A 12,592-nucleotide genomic window follows, 5' to 3' on the forward strand; every position below is an offset into this window, starting at 1 on the left:
TAGAACTGCAGCTCTTACAGCAGGTTGCATCAGATGAGTTAGATGAGGCCCGTTTGGATTGAGAGGGGCGCCCCCACTGCAAGTCAGAGCTGGCAGCACAAGGTATAACCTGCGTCACATTTCAGTGTGAGTGAGGTTATGACTGAAGTCATATTTACCAAAAGCCAAGGACAGACATGTGACAACACAGATATCATGGTGTGTTACTGATAAAAGGATTTACAGCTTTGAATTAGATGAAACAGCCTCAGCCTTGGCCAAAAGATAAACGAGTTAATAAGAAACTAGAGATACAGGATAGAACACAAACCAGAGTGGATATAGTTGGTTTTCATTTTAGCCTGTCTACAAAATAATCACAAATGTCGTTCGAAGCATTTTATTGCATTTTTTTAGAAAAACAATACAAAAATCTGTAGCAACTGTCATAAATGTTGCCTTGAGTGAACTGCAATCATTCACATGGTACAGTAAAGTGCTTATTTCAAATCAAATATTTTTGTACTGAATGATGTATCCGTTTCAAATTTACTCCCATGAACACGCTGGACTTGGGGTGATTCCGATCTTAAAATAATCAACTCTCAAAAGATTGAGGACTGGGTCAGCATAGAATAATCCCACATGAAACATGTCCATAAAATGAACTGTTTAACATTTTTTACAATGTTGATGGATTGTAAATGCTTGCATATGGGCTACATTCAAAGTGTGATGGGCTGTCCATTTAAATGAAAATTTTAAACACTTTTTTTTAACTTCAAAATTACTTGTAATGTAAAAATTGTGAGGCATGTGGATATCATTTAGTCCCCTTTTCCCCCAATAAAAGGCAGTCCAAAAAAGCTACTGCCATTTGAGAAAAGTAGAAATGGTCATGACCATGAAAACTCTTAACATACCATTCGGGATATTAGAGTATGGCCAATGTGTGTGCGTCAAGAGTATCCAGCCCTATCAAAAAACTAGGGACTAACATGCCTGATACTCCAAAGAGAGGAAAAGGCAGAATACTGAACTGTATTTGTAATTTCTCAAACCCGATTGCCTCAATCATTCACTTAATGCTTCGAGATTACGGATATCAAAGTAGTTTCCCCAAATAAAGAAACACATGCATCCACAAAATCGAGTAAGTCTTACTATAAGACATAAACCCTCATAACTATGCATCTGTAGAACGATATTTTAGAACTATTACAGTGTCCTATTGTCAGCATAATGGGTCCTTTGACACCAAGGGAGCCATTTCCAGAGTACCTTTGATGCAGCAACAGGATGTCGACAATCACAAGTCCCTGCCTGCCACTGCTTGGTTACAGATGACACGTTCAATATCATGACTTAAACCCTCTTTGGTGAAATGGCTACAGTGTTGTGAGACCTCGTCGCCAGTCCATTAGCTGTCAGGTTCAGAATGACCTTAACAATGATGATCTGAACAAAGATTAACACCTCTTTAAAAAAAAAAATCTTTAAAAAGCTCACTTTCACTGGGCATTAATGCTCCAGGTCAACTTTTTCCATCTCACCTCATACACCACATTCTTTGAACTTAAAAAAAAACAAAAAACAACCACAAACATTTAAAGAAAAAAAAACTGGTGTTTCACCTGAACTGAACAGCACCTGCATGAAAATCATATATAAAATAAAAGCTTATTATTAACAGCAATAATAAGGGAAAAAAAATCAGTGTGGCACATTGACATGGAGTTTTCAAACATGAAACAAAGTAAACGTAATACAGCTACAAATCCGTGGAAGACTTATTTTTGTTGTTTTTCGTGGAATGTTTTCCCATTTTTTATGTTTTTTTTTATATATTTTATCTACCTCTTATGTTGTAATGAGAATTTTAATGTCACTATTTTGAAAGGGGCATCTCGAAATAAAAAAAACCCACAAATGTGAACCTTGAAGAAAAAAAAAAAGTACATATAAATGTAATTTTTAAAAAAACTTGGGGCCAAAATGTGCTTTTCATACCCTGATGAGAGCTTTACTACAAAAAAATTCAAGGTTAAACCCGATGCATATATTTGCTGGAAAAAAAATTCTGGCTGTGGTTTAGGGAAGTCAGGAATTCTTGAATGAATGTAACTGACCCACTTTCAATTGCCTTGCCGAGAAATATTTTTAGCTTGTACTGACATAGCAATTCTAGTTAAGTGCTAACTGAGAAGTATTAAGGTGGGTCTGCACATTGTAGTGCGATAATTCAATACTACGGACCTGCCGGATGGTCACGTTTGAACACTGATAGAATTGGCCTCCTATAGGCTCATACTTGTGATTGAACTGTACGAGTACCGATAGGTTGGGTACAGACATTCTTTGCTATAGTAGCGTTAAGTGCATGGCCACCAAGCTATATTTACCTCAGACACTAACGGATAAGTCTGAGGAATCTCTTGAGACCAAAAAAAAAATCTTTCAAGTCCCCAGCCATATAATGGACCACACCAGGCATGGACAGCATTGGCTTACAGCCCTTCCACACTTATACTGAATCCCATCAAGACAGACGGCCTTCATCGTGACATATTGCATAAGCTTGTACGTATATGCAGATGGGCCATTTATGCACATACATACAGGCAAAGAGAACATTCTAACTTAATTCACAGTGGATCCAGTTGTAATGTGGGAGCAGCACAACAGGTTGTCCTTTGGTGTCGGAGCTTACTTTCATAGATAAGGGTTTTGATTTCTTCTGAACTGAGCTTTATGACAAAAATAAAGAGCATAACTTAGAAAATGCAGGTCTCCCTCTCCAAAATAGTTTACTGGCTCATCTCCCTGACATGCACAAATGTGTATTTTTGCTATAAGCAGGCCCTAGGCTGATGTGCTTCAGAAGTGCTACAGAAGGGTAGAAGGCATTTAGAGAAATGGCTGCAAGAATTAACTCCCTTTACAGCGAGGCAAGAAAGCCTGAATGGCAGAGGAACCAAGGCCAGCTCGAGTCAGGGAAAAGGGCCAGAGTTGGAGAGGAAGAGTATCAGGGCAGTCATAGATCTGGACCTGAATCCTAAGAGAAGGTCGGAGGTCACTGGTGACAAAGTTCAGGCACAGTCTCCCATAATAACAAGCGGAGCCAAGAGCTGATGGAGCTCTGCAGCCGACACAGGCCCTCCCTTGGGCTGGCTGCTTCGCTGCCTGCGCCTGGCCAGCTTGGAGTTGGAAGGAGGAGAGAGTTGCATAGAAGAGCCAGCGGCAGTAACAACAAATGGGACTTCCTGCTGCTTCTGGTCTTCTATGCCATCCCGTTCGGCCAGCTGCCGGTTCACAGCCATGGCCTTATCGGCATAGAAAGTCAGATCCCTGGCCATGCTGATTCTAAAAGAGACAAACAAACAATACTTATTAAAACAGGAAATCCCATATTTGACATGCAAGTATGCAAAGAAATAGTCATCAGATGCCATGACTGAAACATTTACTCACCTTTGATGCAAGACGGATGTTGGCAATGTATCAAACACACCCTAAAGAAAAAGAAAGAAGTTAATTAGGAATCTTAATGCAGACCTAAACACATCTGACACGCAAAAAGTGATTACTTTCAGACTTACCCCCTGCACCCAAGGGTGCTGCAGCACCTGGCTGGCACTCAGGCGGTTTTTGGCATCACGAACAAGAAGTTTGGATATTAGGTCTTTGGCACTTGAGGAAATGTGAGCCCAGTCTTTTTCAGGAAACTCGTATTTTCCTTCCTGGATACTCTCAAACAAAGTGTTCTAGAATTGGACAGAGAAACATTTACCAACAGTTACCCTGAACTGAATCAAGAACCATAAATTGCTTCACCCTGCAAGACGCAAACAGCTGAAGTTCTTACCTGGCAGGTGTGACAAGGTTCCCCGAGCTCCCAGCCACAGTCTCCACCACAGCGGCCCACGAAGGGCGGGTAGCCGCTCAGCATGATGTAGAGGATGACTCCAAGGCTCCACAGGTCACAGCGCTTGTCATAAATTGTGGCCTCTTCACTGAAGGCCTCAACCACCTCAGGCGCCATGTACTCTGCCGAGCCACACTGTGAGACAAAGAGGGGAGAGAGGACACAAGATTGTCAATTCTATGGCTGAACAAGCAGTAACCACTGCGGGAATAAGAATGGAGGGAGAAAGCAGCGTGATTCACAGCTGCAGCAGCTCACATTCCTAGCTCAGCTGATACCTCGTGGTTTCAAGTATTAAATCTAGAGGCCTCCTCTGGACGGGTGTGTGTTTGTGCATGAGGCCCGGTCAACCAATGTGACAGTCACATGCTAATTTTCAGTGATGGCTTAATTTAAATGCCCTATCCTTGGATCCAGTCTTTCCTCATTGCGTTAAATCCACTTAAGCAAGAAAAGCAGGTACGATTACATGTGAAGAACCGAGGAGTGTGATGCTATAATGATGCCAGTGGTGTGGTTTGACAACAACGAGGAGTCCATTTGACCATCCAGCCATACGCAAACCAGAAGGGATTTAGTCCAATGATGCCCTCAGCTTTGATTGTGCTTTGTTCTCTATGTTATGTATGTAGAAATTAGGCCACACAGCAAGCAAGGCAAAGAGGATTTGCTGTCGAGCACAGACAGACTGGACTAAGCTCCCTCCAATTACGTAACTTGGCAACGAAAACATCACATGCATAGGAATAGGTCGTGAGTTCAACAGGACATAAAAGTATTTGTGGAAAAATAGATTTGATTAATGCAACCTTCTGAGAACTTAGAGTTGCGAGGCTATTAAGTTCAGGGTTCAGATTCTTTGACATTCACAGAAGCTGTCCATAACAAATATTGCTTTCAGAACTCTTTGAAATCTGTACTTTGCGCAATCACTTATCAGCAAATCGTGTGATCACTAATTCAAGTATTTGTCCCCAATGAGGCTCACTTCCTGGCCAAATGCTGTGGCCTACATCCTTCCTCTTCTGCTAGAGAGCCTGTTTGCATAGAGCAGGCACCCATTGTTCCCAGGTACATACACCAGCTGTCCCCGGACTCCGCCTCCACTCCTGCTATACCCCTTATGTAATGAAATCTGCTGTATAGGAATCTCGTCTCAGACAAAGCTGCTTCTGTCGGAGAGAAACCTTCAAACCTCCCCCTCTCTCTGCTAACATGTCTGGGGAGACTGCCACCAAAGAAAAGCCCCCAGGATTTAGACCAAATGCAGCTGCCACAGAAGCAAGACACAAAGGACATTTCACCTACTGAGGTGGACTGACCACCAAAAGGAGGTGTTATCAAGGAAGAGCTGTTGAGGCAAACACATTCCTAACACCTTGTGTCTAGTCATAACATACTAAACACTGACACACATGTCTGCCGTTTCAATAATGGGATTATCTGAAAAAGCTTCAGGCAAAGAAGACATGTTCTGTCACAGCGCACATGCACCGACTTTTGCAGTGGTGACAAGCACAAACGGCTTTTCATTAACTGTTAAACCTGCTTGGGTGCAGTCTTCATGTTGCAGTTCGAATATTTACAACAGATTCATTTCTACCAGACCAGGCAGGGAGCCACATGTGCAAATTTCTTACCAATCTAAAATTAGCCTTTTCCTAGAAAGGCCCATCTGTTCTTTCCAATGTTCCAGCCGCTCCTACTTTGTCCTAGGACATATTCCAATGCATCCAGAGTGAATGGAAACATTATCACATACGACTGAGTAACTTCAATGCATTTAGCTGGATGAGGAGCATAATAATCAGTAAATGCAAAAACACATCTTTTGCAATGGCTGCTGTTGCACCCGTTGTAATGCTAGTAAATGGGAGCAGGAGGGAGTACCAACAGACATGAAAATCAGATAGCGTTGCTCCTGTGATCAAGGCAAAGAAAACAAGCCAGAGCGCATGAGCAGACTCGGTGTTTGTCACACCCCGTCACCCGCCCCTCCCCCCACCTCCCACCAGTCTAGCCAATCACATCTCAGTTGCTAGGTACATGGGCAAAGATTACAATTTCTAGAACAAGCCTTATGCATGGCCTTTGTATAACGAACATAGAAAGCACAGAAGAGCACAGGCATGGTTGGGGCCACTGGGTGGAGTCTAAGGAGAAAGAGGGTGGATGTTCGCATCATACCACAGAGAGAAAAGGGAAATGAGACAGTTTTGTTTTTATGGCAACTTCTTCATGCTGCAGGACATGGCCTTGTAAAAGTCACAATGCGTTCCCTGCAGCGTGACGTTGTGTCTTTTCTACAGGCATCAACATATCTCAAGTCAAGTCTGTCCTTTGTACAAAAACGACCATAACAAAGCTTGGTAGAAAAGTCAAGGAGGCAAGGTTCATCCAACAATGACAAGAAGGACCAGACAAACTTGTAAGTTCACTTCACTGCACCAACATCGAGGTCCATGTCTACTAAACACAACAATCCTCCACAACCTCTCCTTACGATAGTGAAGGGCTGAGCTCAATCTATTGGTTCTGCAAAAGGAAGATGAAGTTACCACTGTAGAAATCCCCCACTCACCCCTACATTCCCGCAGACTGAACTGTCCTTCACCTGTTAGGGTCCATCTATCCAGCACCCCAAAACATCCATCACACAACACATGTTGACCCAAGTACAAAGCTCGCCATATCCATTTTGCCATCCCTTTTTGAGTTTGCAGAAATTCTACACTTCCAGGCACTCAGGAGGGCATGTATTGTGACAACAGAGTGGGGGTTAAGCAATCATGACCTCCAACCTTATGGGTCACAGTATTTGGGATAGACAAGTTGCATGACTTTACTTTTAAACAACAATATAGATTTTAGTTACTCTGATATTGAGCATGAAATCCGGCAAACAATTCGAGTCATTTCATTGACCCTGTCCAAGACTGAACTACTGTAACCTCATTCCCCCTTTGTCCTGCAGCTGGTACCAGTAAAAGATTGCTCAATAGGAAACCAGCAATTGCTTTACAGCCAATAACGAAGGCCATATGACAGATAAACCTCTTTTGCACTCAATAGCAACTATCCATACACAGATAGCATAGTGTTAGTGTTCCCTTCCATTAGAACAGGGTCTAAACATTTTGGTGACAAAACAACTGCAAAATGGTGAACTTACAGGAGTGAGGAGCTCTGGGGTAGAGATGGGAGAGCTGTCGCTGTTGAGCTTGATCCCACTGCCCAAGTCAAAGTCACAGATCTTGACTGGTGAAATCTTCAGGGGAAAATTGTGTATTAAAATTCAAATTTGTCTCGTATTCATACAATGTCTGTGCAACAGCTACAAGATTTCACCACCTTTATTAATAATTATAGTGGTTCATATCAACTTTAGCATTTTATTACAGTATCAGTTGCCCTTTATACCATCTGGGCTTGATATGCTTACAGCAGACTCACCTTATCAGCACTTTCACAGAGAATGTTTTCTGGTTTCAGGTCTCTATGTGCCATTCCTAGAAAAAGAAAACCCCCAAACATTTAAGTTTTTAGCAAGATCTAATTATCGTGCCAGAAAAAAGCAAACTAGATTAATTTTTTTTACATATCAGTTTAAAACAACAAACAAGCAATTTTTTACAAGGTTGGAGAAATCAGAAAGTAATGTTTGATATTTTGCTAGTCTTGATTCATCAGATTTTGTCAGTCTTGGCTTCAGTGAAGAAAGCTGGAAACTCACGACTCGGGCACTAGAAACCATATCATGATATATACATCCTCTGGGTGGTCTTGAACTTTTTACGAGCTGAGCAGTAATAAATCTGCTTGTTAATTTGAACAAATGGGCTTACCCTTGTTATGCAGGAAATCTAGAGCGCTGGCAATGTCCTGCACGACAACACTGGCTTCCTGCTCACTGAAGTGACGTCTCTTGTGAATCTGAGCCAAGATTGACCCTGAAGAGAAGAGCAAATATATCAGTTCTATTTACAAGGATGAATCATAGAAAAAAATGTTGCTACACACGAGACTTCAGAAGCATTTCATTAATGTTTAACAGGATTTAATGCAGACTCCAACCAGCAAATACAACTCACTGACCTCCTCTCAGCTTTTCAAACACCAAATAGAATTTGTCCTCCTCTTCGAAGAACTCTACCAGCTCCAGGATGTTACTTGGAGGGGAAAAAAGAGAACCAAAAGCCAGTGTTATCTAGTACCCACCTCAATAGAAAATGCAGCACAGATCAGTTTGTGGTTTTGACTCCATGCTTTCTTCTGATGTTGCCATTTCAGTCATGATAGTACATTTACCTGTGTCCCTGGCACTGATAGAGCATTTCAACCTCACGGAATACCCGACTGCGGCTGTGACCCGGTCTTTTCTCTATGATCTGGAACAGAAAATTTTGGAAGAGACAACAGTCTTAAAATAGCCCAGGCAAATGAGTCATTTGGTTTTTATTGCAGCTGTAGGATGGATCCCGAAAGTGATCTAACAACTGAGGAAAGAGTTTTTCATTCCCTCACACCAAACAAAACCCCACCAGTGTTAGATTATACACTCCATATCCAGCATCTTAAAAACTGGCTTTCCGGCAGACCTTTATTTCCTGGCTTTCACACTTTTGCCCCACCCTGTGACCATTGCAAAGATAGTTTAACCTACTTTTAGTGCAGGACGTCAACACCATGATGGATCAGTATGTGCATGAAACATTAGCTCTATATTTAGCATGCACATGAGACAAAAATTTAAGTCTTAAGGGCCCCCAGAGAGGACTTAACATTTGTTTAAAACATAACAAGAACACTTTGCAAGACCAACAAACAACTACTCTCTAAATAGAACTTAGTACTGGGACAAAACCACTGAGGGGCCACCAGCTACCCTGCCAAAAGACAGAATGCTGACACTGAAGCAAAAGGCTTGAATTTTCCAGCCCCAGTTGATTGTCTGGTTGGGAGGCTGTGCGTGTTTCTTTTCCTGGTAGCTGGATTACAGCTGCTATTGAAGGCCAGTGGGGCCAGAGCTGCAGTATGTGTCTAGGATTAAAGCTCAGACAAGAGACCTGTGAGCAGTCCAAAGCCGCTGCACTGTTGGTCTGAGTCAGCAGCACATATCGCCTCAAATCAATTCGCTTTCTCCTGACCAAAACAAAATGTACATCCTGAAAATCACTTGTTTTGTGTAGCAGTTTTTTTAAAAAAATTAATCAACTCTACATGTTAGTGGTCATTTGATTTTTAAATGCCTATCCAATCCACAGATCAGAATCACAACTGGGTTCTGAAAAACAAGACCAAGGTATATTAGGTCTGTCAATCTAATATACTTAGATTGAAGGACTTGGAGAAGATAGTTTTGCACAGCCCTAAGCTCGTCCTTTGTGCCTCGAGGCTTTGACTGCAACTGCGGAACAAGGAGTCCATGCAGCTAAACCAAGTCTGGAGGGGGAGGGGAGACACCAGACATCTGGCAGTAGCAGTCAGAACCCCCTCTAACTCCAAAATGACCCCCAATACCAGACGACCCTCAAGTCTCCTCCCACAATAGTGCAAGGTCCCAAGAGATCTATGAAAACACCCCAACGTAAACAATAGCAACAGATCCTTGTCACATGACAGAATGTCCTCTGCTCCTGCTGAATTATTAATAGTATGACATGGACACTCATTCCAAGACAAAAAGCATTTACCCATTCACTAGAATTAAACTGCAGAATTTAATTGTAGGTTTTAAAATATGTTGGTGCTCACGCCCACTGTCCCAGCAGGAAGAGTCAGTTCAGGCTAAGAATTCATGGAACAAAAACCAAGGACCAGTTCTACTTCACTTTAGTTAAACAAAGAAAAATATTTCACAATCTCTCATTCCTAGAAAAATAGGAAATGAATATCATATATACAAAGCCAAAAAAGGAAATCCCCAGGAGCCAGGTTATGCATTTCCAAGTCCACACCCCATTTGGAGAGGAAAAGGAGAAAAAAAAAAGAAAAAAGTACAACTATGCTGAACGAGGAGAACAAAGCAGTGTAAACACCCTGGGTCATAATCTCACCCATCGCCCCTCCTTCCTCTCTGTGGGTTTTTGTTTTGGCACAGTTACCAGTACTCGATGTTCTCACTAGCGAGCGCCCTCTGTAAGCAATACGAGCATAGAAAAGGGGTGGGTATATCCTTCCCGGCTCTCTGATAGGCTGACAAAGTACAAAAACAGTGAGGGGATGGGCCCACTGACAGCAGCTAATGTTGCACGCCCCCCTCCCAAAAAGAAAAAAAAAGAAAAGAATGAAAAGTGCAGGCATAGCGCAACACAGAAGAGACTGCAGACATCTGCTACAGAGGAAAAACAAGACCTTTTCCTCTCAGTATCAACACTTCTTACAACAGAGTTTTTCAAGACTGACCGATTCAGACAAAACATGAACACAATGCAGCACATTTTACTGCATCTGTTCCTTCCATTTAGCTCATCAGTGTTCACAAACGGTGAATGTTATGAAACCATGTCATCACATATAGACAGCATTTAAAATTCTAAGATGCAATGAAGACAATTGGGGATCAATCTCCATTATAAGAATGTTTTTCACTTTATAACAGTCACTCAAAGGTTGTGAGAGAATGTCATCAATCTTACCTTGACGGCATATTCTTTGTTGGTTATGAGGTTGATGCATGTTTGCACTCTGGCATATGCGCCCTCTCCTAATACCTCTTCCTGTAGTCTGTAGACATCTGTAACGAAGAGTTGGGATAAGTTAAATAATTTACTTAATCTTTAAAAGTGACAGAAATATAAAAAATGTATTTACCTTCGAACCGTCCAGAGAAACTGTCAGTTGCACGGCAACGCTTTTTCTTCTTGTTCCTCTTCTTTGCATCGGGGATGTCAATAGGCTGACTGGAAGGTATGTCTGAAAATACCATGTCAATATTTTTTACTTGTTAAGTATTAACCAACTCAAAGACTGGAACTATTACAACGGTGGCTTAAAAGTATGTGCATTTTTTAAACCAAAAAAAGATACTTCAGTCAAAATACTCACCATGTCTTGGGGAAGTATCAAAATTAAATGAAGAATCAATTAAGGATCCATTTTTAGTGAAGTCAGATTCAAATGGATTCTGGCCCTAAGGAGAAACAATAAACATGTTTGATTAGATGGTTTAAACTAATTAAAAGCCCGTTTCATTTTCCATCTTGCAGCCTTAAATTATTATGCAGACAGATCTAATTCTACATTAAAATGTAACCACTAAATGCACAGCCACATTGTCACTTCAGATGCTACCCACTGCTATCAGACTTTCAGTACCATGTGCCATCAGGTCAAACATCATGTGTACAGCATGTCAGCCACAAAATGTTTCTGAGCAACAGATGTGTTTATATATAGCAAGGTGGGGTCTTTCCATACATGCTGACAAATGTGCTCCGATTACATTAACAGCCCCAAATGGCTCGATGATAGCAGGTATGCGTCCATCAAATACGTACAAACCCACCTTGAAGGAGCGATGGAATCCATGGACCTCGGTGATTTTATTTTGCACCATTTTGCTTCGATTGGGGGATTTTTTTGGTTGATGACAGGCGGCGGCGACAGTGGTTGCGTGTATATCAAATTGCACTTCTCCGAAACAGACAAACGTTTCAGAGTCGCAAGTGAACACACTGCGCTGGCTGGTGAGCTTATTGCGGCGTTTTAAACGGGAGCCCTGCAGACAATAAAAACACGTCACAACCCACACTGTCAAAACAAATCACTCGTATACAATACGCGATCACACGAATTTGAAAAGAGTGTCACAGAAAATTAAGAGTACAGCAGACTGGCTTTAGCTAATATTTGTCATATGCGCATATAGTTACATTATAGTGCTAAGGCTAAAGCTAAAGCTAACCTACGTCGCAACACGTTTGTCGCGACTATTCGTTCTGCTACAACAATGAAGAGGCACCGTTCCGCAAAATAAAGACAACACCATGATGCGAACATATATCAACTATCTTACGAGAGTATTACGTTTAAGACATGTAAACGGACGAGTCACGACATTATCAATTGAGTTCAGCTGTGACGTCACCAATAGCGGTCGTTGCTAACGCTAGCTGGCGTCAACGCAATCGGACGAGCTGCCTTCTGACAGATTTAACTCTAATTTACACAATACATGCTACTATGCCATTACAAATTTACAACCATCGTAAGTTATTCTTCACAAAACATTTGTAATAATTCGTCCGAAAGAGCAAACAAAGACATGAATTCCAATTTAAAAGCTATCCGTAAAGTCATTTTTACTCACCCCGTTGTTAATTTTACAGCTCCAGTGTTGGTGTCGTTGGTGACCCACTGCTTCACAGGCCGCTGAGGACGGTTGTGGGGGATGCGCCTGATAGGGAAATGCGTGGAAGGTGACGGCTAGCAGGCAGCGTAGGTGTTTTTATAACCTCCACCGCTGACTCCGCCCAGTCTCCGCCCCTCTCGGGAGTGGATGAATCATGTGTTTTCTGGAACGAACCACGGCGGTGATGTCCCATTGCATGTTATTACATCAACTTTATTGCCTCTCATTGTTGCCAGATTACCAATACGGTCGACGCGATACAAAACGAAGGTTTATATTTGAAGTTAGAACACGTTTAAGAAGAAATGTCGCTAAAACACAACCTATAATGTAAA

At 41.8% G+C, this 12,592-nt stretch overlaps 1 protein-coding gene across 1 annotated transcript; it reads right to left on the reverse strand.

Annotated features, from left to right (window-relative positions):
* Nucleotides 1–363: 363 nt before the first annotated feature.
* On the reverse strand, nt 364–12,374 carry mknk2b (MAPK interacting serine/threonine kinase 2b). The gene is made up of 14 exons (XM_068320401.1): nt 12,216–12,374; nt 11,412–11,624; nt 10,952–11,036; nt 10,718–10,819; nt 10,543–10,640; nt 8,213–8,292; nt 8,000–8,073; nt 7,750–7,854; nt 7,358–7,413; nt 7,077–7,172; nt 3,845–4,039; nt 3,579–3,743; nt 3,451–3,491; nt 364–3,342 (listed from the first exon to the last, which is right to left on the reverse strand). The coding sequence occupies exons 2-14, from the start codon at nt 11,460–11,462 to the stop codon at nt 3,069–3,071; spliced, it is 1,422 nt and encodes a 473-aa protein (XP_068176502.1). The 5' UTR covers nt 11,463–11,624; nt 12,216–12,374; the 3' UTR covers nt 364–3,068.
* Between the last annotated feature and the right edge of the window lie 218 nt (nt 12,375–12,592).

This window comes from Antennarius striatus, chromosome 7, assembly GCF_040054535.1.
Source record: "Antennarius striatus isolate MH-2024 chromosome 7, ASM4005453v1, whole genome shotgun sequence".
NCBI classification, from domain to species: domain Eukaryota; kingdom Metazoa; phylum Chordata; class Actinopteri; order Lophiiformes; family Antennariidae; genus Antennarius; species Antennarius striatus.

What these genes read in the sequence shown, in the direction of transcription:
- mknk2b (XM_068320401.1), bottom strand. Translation starts at nt 11,462, where the DNA reads ATGGTGCAAAATAAAATCACCGAGGTCCATGGATTCCATCGCTCCTTC. An exon ending in GTTTGAAAAGCTGAGAGGAG is followed by an intron (nt 7,855 to 7,999) that starts GTCAGTGAGTTG and finishes TCTTCTCTTCAG; the next exon opens with GGTCAATCTTGGCTCAGATT. An exon ending in AACCTTGTCACACCTGCCAG is followed by an intron (nt 3,744 to 3,844) that starts GTAAGAACTTCA and finishes GTCCAATTCTAG; the next exon opens with AACACTTTGTTTGAGAGTAT.